This window comes from Prunus avium, chromosome 7 (genome assembly GCF_965620075.1).
Source record: "Prunus avium chromosome 7, drPruAviu1.hap1.1, whole genome shotgun sequence".
Lineage (NCBI taxonomy): Eukaryota > Viridiplantae > Streptophyta > Magnoliopsida > Rosales > Rosaceae > Prunus > Prunus avium.
Genome location: NC_142290.1, coordinates 34,047,183 through 34,062,237, shown reverse-complemented (window position 1 = coordinate 34,062,237; position 15,055 = coordinate 34,047,183). Strand labels below are relative to the sequence as shown.

General features: G+C 36.5%; 2 protein-coding genes and 1 pseudogene across 3 annotated transcripts; all 3 read left to right on the top strand.

The window, feature by feature from the left end:
* Nucleotides 1-1,311: 1,311 nt before the first annotated feature.
* Nucleotides 1,312-3,031, top strand: LOC148293362 (uncharacterized; annotated as a pseudogene).
* Nucleotides 3,032-3,495: 464 nt separating this feature from the next.
* Nucleotides 3,496-10,073, top strand: LOC110747206 (ubiquitin-conjugating enzyme E2 32-like). Its single transcript, XM_088244797.1, has 2 exons — nt 3,496-3,800; nt 9,235-10,073. Exons 1-2 carry the CDS (start codon nt 3,527-3,529, stop codon nt 9,912-9,914), a joined length of 954 nt encoding a protein of 317 aa, XP_088100923.1. The 5' UTR covers nt 3,496-3,526; the 3' UTR covers nt 9,915-10,073.
* LOC110747208 (uncharacterized) lies at nt 4,227-8,619 on the top strand. Of its 2 annotated transcripts, XM_088244795.1 has the most exons (7): nt 4,227-4,423; nt 4,714-4,878; nt 5,361-5,740; nt 6,636-6,863; nt 6,942-7,034; nt 7,454-7,558; nt 7,680-8,619. In XM_088244795.1, the coding sequence occupies exons 3-7, from the start codon at nt 5,645-5,647 to the stop codon at nt 8,298-8,300; spliced, it is 1,143 nt and encodes a 380-aa protein (XP_088100921.1). In that variant the 5' UTR covers nt 4,227-4,423; nt 4,714-4,878; nt 5,361-5,644; the 3' UTR covers nt 8,301-8,619. The 2 variants fall into 2 exon arrangements, with proteins under 2 accessions (XP_088100921.1, XP_088100922.1); XM_088244796.1 differs by lacking the exons at nt 4,227-4,423; nt 4,714-4,878 and having other exon boundaries at nt 5,607-5,740; nt 5,854-6,863.
* Nucleotides 10,074-15,055: the final 4,982 nt, after the last annotated feature.

Genomic DNA, 15,055 nt, shown 5'->3' with positions numbered 1-15,055 from the left:
AAAATGTGCAAAAATCCAGGCTTCTTGATACCTGTTGGCTATGCCGCGGATTCTCACTCCAGCTCCTCAATTTCTTCCTGACTTGAAACAAAAAACATGCATCAGAACTCACCTAAAGAACAGTAGTAATCAAGATGAGGGATTACATAGAAAAACAGAGAAATAAGAGAGCGAAAAAAAAATCACCTTGGTTATATCAAGAAGCCCATTTCGGCCCGGCCCGGCCTGGTGCGCCTTAGAAAGCCCAGCCCATTGACGAGCCCTAACCTATTCTATTACCTCATCTATAAAAGGACGCCACATCTCTAACCCCCAAAATTTTCACGCTTTCCTCTCTTTGGGCGCCGCACTCTCCTATTCTGCGTTCTCCGCTTCTCGACTTGGCTTTCTTGCACTCTCTACCCAGAGGCGGAGCCACAGTGGGGTCAATGGGGTAGCGCGACCTCTTGGACGCCATGAAAATAAGCCTAGAGGTCCCTTGGAGCTGCTGGTGCGACCTCGTGGAGCTGCACGCCAAGTGGTCGACGAAATGGCTGAAAGAAGAAGAGTCTGCAAGCTGAAGAAGAAGAAAGAAGAAGATGCGCGCTGGTTCAGTTTTTTTTTAAAACAACCTGGGCAAAACGACGTCGTTTTGGCCCAGGGAATTTTTTTAAATGACCTGGCCAAAACTACGTCGTTTTGGGCCAGGTTGTTTTAAAATTTAAAAAAAAAAAAAAAAAGGGGCCAGCATCCTTCTATGATAGACAGACCCGATTCCTCAAACAAAAACCCCCAATTTGTTTTGTGTTCTCCTCCAAGGCTCCAACCCTAAGTTCCCAACTCAATCCCCTCTCCTTCAAACCCTCAACTCCATCTCCTCCCTTCCCTTGCTGCCGCCAGTGTGCTTCCGTCGTCGTCGTCGTGTGGCGGCGCCAGCTACTCTCTTTGTTTTTGCTCAAGCTTATTGTGAAATTTCACAATTCAAGTAAGTTCTAAACCCTATGTTGCTATGTATGATATATTTAATTTAATTGAAACCCAATTCATAGTTATTTTGATTACATTGGTGGTTTGATTATATTGTGAGTTTTTATTTTCATTATTTTGTAATGTAGAATATATTTAATTTAATTGAAATCCAATTCATATTTATTTTGATTATATTGATATTTTGTTTATATTGTGAGTTTTTATTTTCATTATTTTGTATATGTAGAATATATTTAATTTAATTGAAATCCAATTCATAATTATTTTGATTATGTTGATGGTTTGTTTATATTGTGAGTATTTATTTTGATTATTTTGTATATGTAGAATTATTATGGGGAAATTACTTGGAGCTATTGGGGAAATTACTTGGAGCTATTGCAATTCCTTGCAGATAATGATGACAAAGTTAGAGAAGTTGTGATGGAAAATGCTCCGGGGAATCTAAAATTACTAGCTCCTTGCATTCAAAAAGATCTTGTGAGTGCATGTGCCCTTGAAACACTTGATTCTATCATGGATGGTATAAAAGATAGATTCTTTTCAATATTGGTGGATGAAGCACGTGATGTGTCGGTGAAAGAGCAAATGGCTATGGTGTTGCGTTATGTGGATGACAAGGGGCATGTAATTGAAAGATTTGTGGGCATCCAACATGTTACCGACACTACTTCAAGTTCACTAAAGGATGCTATTGACACATTCTTTTCTCACAACGGTTTGAGCATTTCCAAGCTACGGGGACAAGGTTATGATGGTGCTAGCAATATGAGAGGTGAGTTGAATGGCCTTAAAACAAAGATATTGAGAGAACAACCTTGTGCATATTATGTTCATTGCTTTGCTCATCAACTTCAACTAGCTCTTGTTGCCGTGGCAAAGAAAAATATAGACATTGCCTCTTTTTTTGCAACGGCAAATAGTGTGGTTAATCATGTTGGAGCATCTTGTAAGCGGCGTGATTTACTTAGAGGGCAACTCCAAGAAGAGCTTGTGATAGCATTTGAAAATGATTGTCTTATAACGGGGCGAGGCTTAAATCAAGAAACAAATCTCAAACGTGCCAGTGACACACGATGGAACTCACACTATGGTACCTTAATTAGCATCATATCTATGTTTTCATCAGTGGTTCATGTGCTTCAAATGGTTATTGATGATAATCCCAATGATAGTGCGGGTGAAGCAAATAAGTTAATGAGAGATATACGCACTTTTGAGTTTGTGTTTCACCTTTTCTTGATGAAAGTCATATTGGGGCTCACAAATGATGTGTCACAAGCATTGCAAAGGAAAGATCAAGAAATTGTGAATGTAATGGCTTTAGTGAAATCATGCAAGGAAAAGCTATATTGGATGAGGAATAATGGGTTCGATGCATTGGTTAATGAAGCATCTTCTTTTTGTGACAAACATCATATTGATGTTCCTAACATGGAAGAGGCATTTATACTTCCAGGGAGGTCAAGGCGTAATGCTCCAATAAAGACCAATCGTCATCATTATCGTGTGGAGCTCTTCATTTATGTCATTGATGAGCAAATTACGGAGTTAGAAGATCGCTTTAATGAGGTAAATACCAAGTTGCTTATTTGTTTGGCATGTTTGAGTCCGAAAAATTCATTTATAGCTTTTGATAAACCAAAGTTACTTCGTCTTGCTCGATTTTATCCTCAAGACTTTTCGGATGAGGATTGTTTGGCACTTGAAGATCAACTTGAGATTTATATTCATTATGTGCGTTCCAGTAGTGATTTCTCTAAATTGGAAGGGGTTGGTGATCTTGCAAAAAAAAATGGTGGAGACAAGGATGCATCAAGTATTCAATTATGTGTATTTGCTCATTACATTGTCTTTAGTTTTACCGGTTGCAACTGCTTCAGTGGAGAGGGCATTTTCTGTCATGAATATTGTTAAGGGTCCACTTCGGAACAAAATGGGAGATCAATGGTTGAGTGATAGCTTGATTGTTTATATTGAGAGAGATATTTTTGCTTGTATTGAAAATGAAGCTATAATGCTACGTTTTCAAAATATGAAACCTCGTCGTGGACAATTATAGCTTGTAATGTTGTTTCTCTTATGAATTATGAATGAAATTACTATGATTTCATTTTCAATTTTTTTTTCCCACTTTTACACTAAGACCCCGTGTGGTAAGATTCCTGGCTCCGCCACTGTCTCTACCCTTCCGCTTTCATCTCATGCTCGATTTCCCCGGTTCAGTTCTTTCTCAGCCAAATAGACATCTCTAGACTAGTTCTGTCCAACTCTCAAACAGTTACAGCTTTGCCTCTTCTTCTCTGTCACTGTAAGTTGTGAGAGCCTTGAACTTCAAATCCATCTAAGCTTTTGAATTTGCTCAGAAGAAACAGCAGCAAGATCTGCATATTTACTATGCATGACAAGACCTATGAAATTAAACACTGCCGGCTCTCTTTCCTTTGAGAATAATTAAACACCGCCGGCTCTCTTTCCTCGTATTTTGAGAAGTATTTATTTAAAGTTTTGTTAACCGGGAGAGGTGGTTGTGGTGGATCAAGTCGGATCGACGCAGATGGAACAAAATCAAATGGAATTGGATTGCTACCCGGCGATGAAGCGGATTCGCGGGATTGAATCCAAACCCTCCGACGTTCGAGTCGGATCGACACAGATGGAACAAAATCAAATGGAATTGGATCGCTACCCGGCGATGAAGCGGATTCGCGGGATTGAATCCAAACCCTCCGACGTTCGAGTCGGATCGACGCAGATCGAACAAAATCAAATAGAATTGGATCGCTACCCGGCGATGAAGCGGATTCGCACTACAAAAAAAGAAAGCATTAGTCACATTTTTATAGCAACAAAATAGTTTTGGTGACATTTGAATGGGTGGTCAATGACTTTGGTTACTAGTCACCATTATTTGTGACTAATTATCTCACACTTTAAAGAATTGGTGAGTATTGATTTAAATATAATAAATATAAAGCAGCTGACACATGAACAGTAATTTATTGAATATAATATTTGAGGATAATCAACCTTGATAGTAGTAATCCAATTAAATATGTATAGAACACAGCAAAAAGGAAATACGTATACAAAAGCAATTAAATATTACAATGGTTAACCAATAAAGTATTGCAAATTTATCCATATTCAAAGAAAACAATTTATTACAATTTAAATTAACTTTCCAATACTTCCAGCAAAACAGAAAAACACTCCAATAAAATTACAATTCACAATTGCTTCTAATTGGTATTAAAGAATACAACTTCTTGTCGCATCCATCCTTCCCTGCGAATATTTTAGATCGCATCCATTCCCAGCAGCGGCTCCATTGCTAGCGCTCTTGAAGAACACAGTTTGTTCTTGCCCAAGTGGTTTCTTCAAGGACTATCTTCTTACTCCTACTCCACAGCGGCGATTGAATTTCTAAAGGCGCCTCCATTCCCAATCCGAGGTTCTACCTCTTTATTTCTGTATGTTGTTTTATCAATCATAAAATCTTAATCCTTACTTGTTAGGGCTTGTAGATTCTTAATTTGATTTTCGTGTATTATTTGGATCTTAAATGGTTAATATTTACATCATCAAATTTGAGTCCTCCCTACCTTCTTGACAAATTTGATACTATCTGTTCAACTGAACCCTTTTCTTTCATCCTATCATGTGGAACGTTTTCTTTGATCTTATCATTTGGAACTTCAGTTCAGTACATTGGTTCACCAAAGTCCAACTTACATTTTGTAGTTGGACATTTTTTATGATGTGGTTTTCTTGGAGCCTTTGGAGGATTTGGAAACTGATTCATTGCCACAAAAAGAGCAAAAGAACAAGAACGAAGGCTGGACCAAAAAGAGTCCAGGCAAAGATAAACAAAAAAGAAGGGGAAAGTGAAGCAATAGTTAAAGGTTGGTAGGTTGAAGAAATATGTGTCTGACTTGATTAAACTTGCCAACTCTTTTTCACCCTAAATGTTGGGAAGTGTACAACATAAATGGTCAAAAATATAAATATCCCAAAATTTTTTTTTTGGGGTGAAATACCCACATCTCTTTAATTAATTTTGGACAAATTTAATTGGTTTATTATACTTTTGTTACTTTAAAAGAAGGTATCTCCTTTTTTTATTTATTTAAAGGAAGTTAAATATGAAATTAGGATATTGGGCGCCAATATAGTGTGTTTTGGCGCTTGATGAATTATTTTGAGTTTTAAATATATTTTTTTCAAATGTTAATTATGCTTTGGGAATGCAAAACTGGCATAAGTGCTTTTTTATAAACTCACTTTACTCTCTTGACAAAAGAAAAACCCACTCTCTCTGACAAAAGAAAAATCTACTTTACTCTGTCTCTTTATAGAATACATGGATGATACTGCTTTGTTGGATATAGACAACGACTCGCAGTTGCCCCTAAGAAGCACACATACAAGTATTAGGAACACATAAATTGACAATGGGGAAGAAGATGACGTGCCAAGAAATGTGGAAGGAATCATAAATGAGGCTACTAACGACCATGAAGACGACAGTAGTATCGTACGTAATGGTAGAGCCCGTGGGTTAAACAGACCAAATTGGGCAACAGAGAGCATTGAGGTGGTGGAGTTTAATGCAAGGGGTCAAGCCATTGCCCCCAAAAAAACAGTAGCTCGATGGCAAAGGTTTCTAGGGCTCATGGCTGTGGACCAAGGTTTGTTTCCAATTGATGTACAAGATTGGCGACGTTTTGAATGTGGAACAACACTAGGCGATGCATGGAAACGAATCAAGGTATAAAGTATTTTGTGAGTTGGTTTTGTTTATAAATAATTTTATCTACACGATATTCTACTGGTATTATCTGTTTGAATCACATGTGTTAATATGTAAAGGCTTTTTATCAGGGGCCACGTTGACCCCTGGGACGATGGAAAACACCATTTAAGTTGGTAACTTGACCCATTGATTGGTTGAGTGGTTGGGCAAGAACGGCCACCACTTTTTTGTGGAAAGGCCTGACTAAAGGGAATCAAAGCAGCGTCCAGCTTCTGCTGCCTTGCTCGTTATAATCCACGACATGTTCATCTATATTTAATTCATATCTTGTATATGGTTCATTCTTATATCTTGTATGGATCTGCCACTGCTTCATATCTTGTATATGACTCATTCTTATAATCTATTCTCATAGGCATCTTGTATACATTCTACAAATGAATACAACTCAATAACCTCAATTATCTTGAGCTCTACCAATCATGATATGTAACTTATAGGGTTGTGGTAACCCACTAGGTTATAGTGGATTGCCCTTTAGTCGATGCTTTTATGAATCTGGTATTCCATTTCAGATTAGTATGTTTCTTCTTTACTTCTTTTGATAATCTGGTCATATGTTCTCTTTATGTAAGGCTCATCACCATGCATATAGGGCTTACATCACATAGCAGCAATACATTTTTGTGCATTAATGAGGTTAAAACCAGCAGGAAGTAACAGGTGATGCAAAAGTATAATAACCAATTATTTGTCAGGAATGTAACTTTTCAATGGAAGTTAAAAGGTTTCTTGTACTTTAAGTGATTTGTCAGCGCTTTTGGTCTTCGTGTTTCAGTTGACTACTCTGATTAACTTATACATGTCAAACCACTAAAATGTTAATGTATATAGTTGAATATGAATGCAGAGGACAATTGATTGGTCTGATCCGGAAACTAAAAAGAAGGCACCCAAAATATGGGCCGTGGCTGAGCAGAAACTCAATCATCTTTGGAAGAAACACAAGGCCAATCTAAAAAAGAATTGGTATGATCCTTTTTCGAATTCAGAGGAGCGATGGAATTGCAATGATGACAGGGTTAGCAAAGAACAGTGGAGGTTATTGGTGAAATATTGGGAGACTGGTCCAGCGCAGGTAAAACATGAAATATGTCTTTGCTTTTTGTTTTTTCAAATGGTCAATTGTTTGACGCTGTATAAAATATTCATACAGAAACGATCAATCACAAATAAATGTAATCGTGTGAAGTGCAGGATGCACCACACAACAGGGACAAAATCATATGCCCAAGTGAGGAACCAATATGTAAGTGTTATAGTTTTTGTAGTCAATTAATGTGGAGCATGTTATCATATTGCAAGTCTGCTTATGTAAGTTCTCATAATTTTTTGATCGTATATAAATGATAAAAACATAGAACAGCTGGTATGTACTTTTAATTTTTTAATTAATGGGCCATGAACACACAACCGACATCAGTATTAAAATTGCATCAAACCTAATGAGTAGATCCTATGATCATTACAAAAACATTGCATGCCACATGCTAATGTTGAAGAAGAGATTATAGCAACCTTTATCCACACTACAAGCATGTCAATACCCACCTTCCACAAAATAAATTGTCATTAGCTTTACCTTGAAAATTTAAATTTCTCTACGACTATAGAACTAGCAGTGATTTAAAATGATATTTGATATGTGAACTGCCTGGTGGATTTTAGAAGGTGAATCACAGGGGTGTCTCCCCTGACAGATGCAAAATGTTTGAACTGTGCCACCTAAGAAAGAATGGAACACCTGTGAATGAGACAGCTGCAAAAGCTATGGTGAGGCTGAATTTGATTGTATTTTAGGATCTGTTATCTTGTGTTGTTTGTTATAGAGGCATCCATGTAGTAGAATGCACAGTTAACAAATATATATATTTTTTGTGATTACTTCATGCAGGAATCAATGAATTCAAAGATCATTGATATTAGGGATAAAAAGAAGCAAAACCAACTACCAGATGAAGTAACAACAGAGGAAATCAATATTGTATATGCTGAAGTGCTTGGAAGAGAGAAGGGTAATCGGGTGAGAGGATATGGCATAGGGTTGAGAACTGAGGATGTTTTGGGTGCGTTGAGAGAAAAAAGAGGTTTGAGGCTGGAGTTTGATGATATGCGTGAGTCTTACGAAGAAAGAATAGTGCAGGTTACAAAGGATGCAAATGAAAGGGAGGAGAGAATTAAAAGGGAAATGAGAGAGGAGGGGAGAGCCACAACGGAAAAAGTGAAACGTTTGGAGCAACTTTTAACGAAACAACAAGCCATCATGGAAAAGGTTTTAGCTAGTGCAAGCAATGTTTCTAACATTGATTCTGAATTGCTACTGGGACATGTTTCATCAAGCACTCTGCAAGTAGCACTTGGTTCTAATAGATTGGAAGAAATTATGACTGCAACCTTACATTCACCTTACATGCCAAGCCAAACATTAATTGATCAAGATGGTTATAGACCAATAATAAGGGGGATAGAAGAGGAGGAGAATGCAAGGAATGTAGGCCATGTGTTCAAAGTTTGAAAAATATTGTTAGAGTTTATGGTATGTAGACCATGGAGTACCATTATGCTTTTTGTTCACACCATGCTTATCAATATATATGTGTTTTGGTATTATGAACTTCATAATACCAAAATACATGTTAGTTTGGTATTTTTATTATAACTGCTTCGTTGGTACTAGAGTATGCCATTTCCTTTTTGAAGACCAAGTTCAAGTGGGATGAAATTAGTTGTTTTGAAAGTAGATCCCAAATGATTGTATATTTAGTTACTAGTGACTTAATATTTTGGGAGGTTTAATCCTCCATATGTGTAAATTGTAATGAAAATTATGAAATGAAAGGTAATATGTTTATGAAATGTTTACTGTATTGGAAGAAATTGCAATGAAAGTCAATATCTTTATTAAATTGTTTATTGAATTTTAATGAAATTACAATAAACACCAGACATCAATAAAAACAATATTTTTATTAATTAATTATTGGAAAATGAAAAGTAAGAAATGTACAAATAGAAATTGTAATTCTTTTTAATAATTCTAGTACACATGTATTGTCAATTTGTTGAATTTGATGGGCCCTACTGTATTTAAATGCTATTAACAATCAAATACGTAATATCAAGTTGATTGGATAGTCAAATAAGTAATAAAATATTATAAACTGAAGTTGATTGGATAGATAATGGGCCCCACATGCTGTTAAAGAGTCAATTTCCACAATGTCACGAATGTTATTATAACGGTGACAATAGCCTTTAGTAACGGCTTCATATGTAATGAAGCCCAAAATTGTAACTGCACCGTTACTATTGCTTTTACTCACCCAAAAAGGTGTCTAATGATGCCAACAGTCACCAATAAAAAGGTAACAATTGTTGACTTTTTTTGTAGTGTCGAGGGATTGAATCCAAACCCTCCGACGATCAAGTCGGATCGATGCCGATCGCAGGGAGGGTTTTCCGGCGGCTTGTAGAGGAGTTAAGAGCGATTAAATCCAATCCCTCCGACGATTTTGACTGCCGCATGCTCGAGCGGAACCCATATGAATGGCAATTTGGAATCAGAGGCGCTAGTGGAACTGAATTCGAGGGTGGGATTTATCATGGCCGGATGCAGTTTCCGAAGGAGTACCCATCGAAGCCTCCTTCATTCACGCTTTTGACGGAAAATGGTCGCTTCAAAACCCACAAGAAGATCAGGATAAGGCGACTGAATGATTGGCAGCCATCATGGGGGGTGCGAGATGGTTTAGATGCACTTATCGATGAAATGCCCACCTACCCAGATGATGAATTGGGTTCAGTAGAATACAATAAGGAAGAAAGGCGTGATCTGGCCATCAAATCTCGTGCAGCAGCCCCAAAATACGGCACTTCTGAACGTCGGAAGTTAATTGATGAGATTCATAAATATCTGCTAAGCAAGTCACCACCTGTTCCTGTTCCTCAACTGAGCCCCTCACGGGCCTCCAACGGCACAGGCGGCAGCTATGTCGTCAGTGGGAATACATTTCATGCTACCAATTCCAACGGGGTAGGAATTTTGGATTCTATGAATGCCTTCTCCGACGAAGGCCACAAGCTTTTACCTTCTTGGCTAAAACTTTTTAGGTGGAGAAAGCAAAACTAGACGTCTGTAAACACGACCAAGAGTGATGAACTGAGGTGATAAAGTCTGTAGCGTAGCTTCTGTCCTGTAGCTGTAGTACTATTGAAATTGAAAATGTGCATTCTAGTTTAATGAATATTCTTGTTTATTCTTCTTTCATATCAAGTTAAAACCTCTTTGCTTCTAGTTAATGAATACCCAAGGCCTTATTTCGATGGATTCAAGTATAAAAATCTTTGGGCAATGAATACTCAAATATCCCTTCTGCTACTTTTTTAGTCAAATAAAATTAGTTATATCGCGCGTAGGGAGACTGAATACTCATTGAAAAAAAGGGCCCATCATCATCCGCCTGCAAGCCAGCAGATGGTGAAATGGAAAATGGAACTCATCACTTCAATGGCAACGCGAACGAGAGTAACAGAGTCAAAGACAAAACCAGCTGATATCTGTTGCGTAAAACCGCACCTTCAAATTTCCAATAGGTATCGTTGCCCAACATAATCTCCAAAATCACGCCTGTGCTCTTCTTTTGTTACACTCTACGTATAATGGCTGTCGTAGTTTACATTTTCTGGACATTGTTGATAAACAATAGTTCGACGTTACAAAAGAATACTTGATTTACTATGATCGCACCTCCGCCTTTGAATCTGAAGGGAAGCAGTTGGTTAGCTGGAGCAGCTAGTTTCCGTGCAAAAAAATTATCTACAATCTTCACTTCTTTGGTTACGAAAATAAGAACATTGAGAAAAGAGAAGTCGCTGATCCTGAAGCATCACTCGCCTCCACTTCACCTATTTGAGTAATAAAAACAATCAGACGACATTCCAATATTAAACATGTCTCACTAGGTGATTGCCGTTGAATATAAAAAAGGGCAGACGACTTTGATTTTTACATCAGTCTATAATAAAAAGGGAAAAGCTTCGCTCCTTAACATACCTGTTTCAAGAAGCTTTAAGATTACATTTTTTAGGTGGGTCATATCTACTCTTTCCCTCTTCTGCGTCATAGATTCCTACATATATGTCACAACATTCAAAGATAAATATATATCAATAAATATATTCATAGAATGGAATTGACCACAAGGGAAGTGTGATGGTTTCGGAGCATCATAGACAACTAACTAACTAACTAAAACTGCAGCATAGGATACAAGATAAGAATTTGACCTCGTCCGGACTAAGTTGAAGAATCATACCAACTACAGGTAATAGGGCCTCCACTTCACCTATTTGATTGTTACATCAATCTATAATAAAATTACCTGTTTCAAGAAGCTTTAAGATTACATTTTTCAGCTCTGTCATATCTACTCCTTCCCTCTTCTGCGTTCTTTCCAGGTTGCGAACCTCAGCCTTGAGCATAAATTAATTGTGAGACGAAAAGCATAACTTACTTCCCCATTCATGCAAACAAGAACATCACCTGGCTCCAAAACACTTGGAAGTGGTATCAAGAGGAGTTTGACCGTCGTAGATTTATAAGGTCGGTTCTGAGATTTTGAGGGCCATGTACAAACTAGAGCCCTCATATAATCTAACACAAACACACACCATTATTTAATGTCATACAACAATTTTTTAAAAGTAAAAGTTATTATCAATTATAAAGTTTTAAAGGTTCAATATTTGTATATAAATTATATGCAATGTTTGTCATCTTTCATCATATAACCAATCAAATTGATACTGAAGTAAGTCATTTAGTATATATAGATTGAAATTTATACACACACATATATATATATATATATATATATAAATATATCTGAATTTGAATTGAGATTTAAATCTGACTATTAAATTTTGAGTGACATTTATGATTTTAGAAATTAGGTTTTTTGATTTTTGGTGTTGAAATTCTTGAAATTAAAAAAAATTTGCCAAAGGATTGAAAAAGAGAGAGATTGGTGATGATTATTACTTACCAAAAAATAACGTGTTTGCCTTTTTTCTTTTTTAAATTGTTGTTGTTACAGAAAATAAAATGAAATAGAAATTAAACTATTTATGTACACAAGCTGGCTTTGAACCAAGGCCTTGAAGAGAAATTTAAGCCCCGCAAAACAACACAATCAGAAATATATTTGTGTTAATATCTTGCGCGATCATTATATATATGACATTTATAATATTCATATATATAATATACACATAAAAAATTATGGGGCACACCCTCAGGGCCGCCCTGTAGATCTAGTGCGATGGAGATTGGGGTTAGTGATGAACAATTCTATGATGAAATTTGTAAGGGTCACATCCTCACGTGTTAAGAAATCTTGTATGTGTGTATGGCCCACCAAACTTTTTATCACTTCAACTCAACAATAAAAAGGTTAATGTTCTTTTAGAATCTTCACAGTCCAGTCAGTCACTCTCTCTCTCTCTTCTCTGATGCGGCGTTTTTTCCATGCAAATAGCTTCTCGGATTGCATAAACATCAATCAAATCGCGGGTCCCCCAAACAAGCCTTACTCTTTTCCATGCTAGTTATTGGTGGAGTAAATAGAAAAAAGAAAAAAGAAAAGAAGAGATTTTCTATTTAAATCCTATACTTCACCCAATATTTTAAGTTCATCTCAATTTTTAATTTAAATTTTCACAATTTCTAAGAAAACCCCACTATCTTCCCAAATACCCTTAAATACACCCCAAGTTGAAAAATAAGAAATAAAAGAGATTTTTTATTTAAACCCCACAATTTTCTTTGTTCATCCTAATACTTAAATCATTAAATCATTAAACAATATTTGTAGTATACATCAAATTTTGTTGTTTTCACAAGCTGTTTTTATCAAATGAGCGTTAAGTCTAAAAGAATGAAAGTACAAGAGTTAGAGCGAGTTGGCTTGATAGGTAGGAGGATGTGGAAGTATATTCGATCCACATATCCAATACCCAAACACAAAAGTGTTGGTAAAGGATAAGGTCTTAGCTAGCTGGGTTCAAGTCTTGAAAGCTAAAAAGAAGTACAACTAAATACAACAATGTCGTCAAGCATATCCATTTAAATATATTCAAGAATAAAAGTCAATAATGAAAAATCATGTCGGCAATACATTGGATTGAGATCATAAGGGTGCTATAAGTTGTAACGTGAAGGCTCCATTGTATCACTAAAAAAACAATGCAATAAGAAAGGGTGCGTTTAACTTATGAGGAATTAGTGGTATCAGCATACCCTGAAAACTCAATTTCACATATTTCAAAACCAGCAGTGCTACAAGAAGACATTAACAATGGGAGTGATGGTGGAGGAGTAGAATAGGTGGCCACTGGCATCCTTGGCGGGTGAACGAGCAATACAGCTTCAAAGTTAAGCACATGAATTGCTCTTTGTATTGAAGGCCTCATATTGTAATCCGGGTGAGCACACCACAACCCAACTATCATCAAGCATTCCATTTTGTTTCCAAGTGAGGATCGAAGGGTTTTCTCTCACAGGCTATCTCTGTTGCAATAACTCTGAAACTATAAACATCAGATTCCTTGCTAGCCTTTCTGTTGGTAAGACATTCTGGAGCCATGTAACAAATGGTTCCAGACAAAACCATTGTTTGTGATTGTTCTCCATGATCCACAAGTCGAGCCAACCCAAAATCCCCAAGTTTTGCATTGAAATTTGAATCCAACATAATGTTGCTGGATTTGATATCCCTGTGCACCAACCAAGAGTGCAAAAAAAGAAAAAAAGAAAAAAAAAAGCAATCAATAGCCAAGCAATCAACAAAGGAAAGAGAATAAGATCATTACAACCAAACAATCAACATGTCTTTCCATCATCTCCCACGCATATTTTAAAGAGGTAAGCTCGTTAATGTTCTACGTCTTTAAAAGAAAAGAGTAATCTAGAAATAGGATGTAGAGGAGTTTGTATTTTTCTAAAACTTAATATGAAAAGTGGTGGGGTGTGTGTATACATATACTAGGGTTAAGTATTAAGTTGGATGAACTTTTTTGTCTTTTTACACAATAATAAAACGTACAGCTTAATGATATAAGTATTGGGGTGAACAAAGAAAAGTGCAGGGTTTAAATAGAAAATCTCAACAAAAAAAAAAAGTGAGATTAGTGGAAGAAAAACATGGAACATATTTTTTAATGCCTATTATTATTATTAATCTAAATATATTTAACTTTTTCTGTTTATTTTAATTTTCTTTTAATTTCTATTGGTTTTTTCAGTTAATTACTTTCTTACATTAAGTTTTCATATACATAAACATCAACCCAAAAGAGAAATTAATAAATAAATAAAAAATAGCCTACTACGCTTTTTGTCTCCCTATTTTTTTTATGGGTAATGCTAGGCTTACCACATTTTTCATACCACATTCATACCACCTCTCTAATAGAGGTGGAGCCCACCAATACAATGGGGCCCACCTCTATTAGAGAGATGGTATAAATGTGGTATGAAAAATGTGGTAAGCCTAGCATTTTCCTTTTTTTATATAGCCCACGTCGGCTGTCAGTTTTTCTGGTTTGCCTTTTCTCTTTCTTCCTTCGACAGTTGTGGGATTCAGTTTCACTTGTAGAACTTTCGAAGTAAATACCAATCCGTTACCCACACCTTCTCAGCAAACCAACTTCCGACCCTCGCCCCTTCTAAGAAACACCAACTAAAACGCGTTTTCCCAAAATGGCAATGGCGCTGGTGTCTTATAAATAGTGGGCATACAACAGACAAATATTTTCTCATAGCTTCCATAAAATAGTTTCTATTCCTACAAGCAAATATTTTCTCACAATTCTCATATTTTAGCAACTTCTTTCTCAGCCTAATTCATACACTTGTTTAGACATCTCTAGTTCTGTCCAACTCTCAAACAGTAACATCTCTGTCTCTGTCACAGATGAAGTATCAAAGTGAAAACGTGGTATCTGAACACACAAGCATGGTGAAGGACAAGTTCTATTTCTTATGTCTGCTTAGTATTTGGATTGAGATAGCGGAGGACAAGTACAACATAGATGCTCTTGATGCTTTATTTGCAGTTATAATGTCCACCTACCCATATGATGAATTCGGTTCAGTAGAATACAATAAGGAAGAAAGGCATGCTCTGGCCATCAAATCTCTTGCAGCAGCCCAAAAATATGGCCCTGTTCCTGTTCCTCCTCAACTGAGCTCCTCACAGGCCTCCAATGGCA

What these genes read in the sequence shown, in the direction of transcription:
- LOC110747208 (XM_088244795.1), top strand. Translation starts at nt 5,645, where the DNA reads ATGGCTGTGGACCAAGGTTTGTTTCCAATTGATGTACAAGATTGGCGA. An exon ending in ATGCATGGAAACGAATCAAG is followed by an intron (nt 5,741 to 6,635) that starts GTATAAAGTATT and finishes ATATGAATGCAG; the next exon opens with AGGACAATTGATTGGTCTGA. An exon ending in GGGAGACTGGTCCAGCGCAG is followed by an intron (nt 6,864 to 6,941) that starts GTAAAACATGAA and finishes ATATTCATACAG; the next exon opens with AAACGATCAATCACAAATAA.
- LOC110747206 (XM_088244797.1), top strand. Translation starts at nt 3,527, where the DNA reads ATGGAACAAAATCAAATGGAATTGGATTGCTACCCGGCGATGAAGCGG. An exon ending in TACAAAAAAAGAAAGCATTA is followed by an intron (nt 3,801 to 9,234) that starts GTCACATTTTTA and finishes TGCCGATCGCAG; the next exon opens with GGAGGGTTTTCCGGCGGCTT.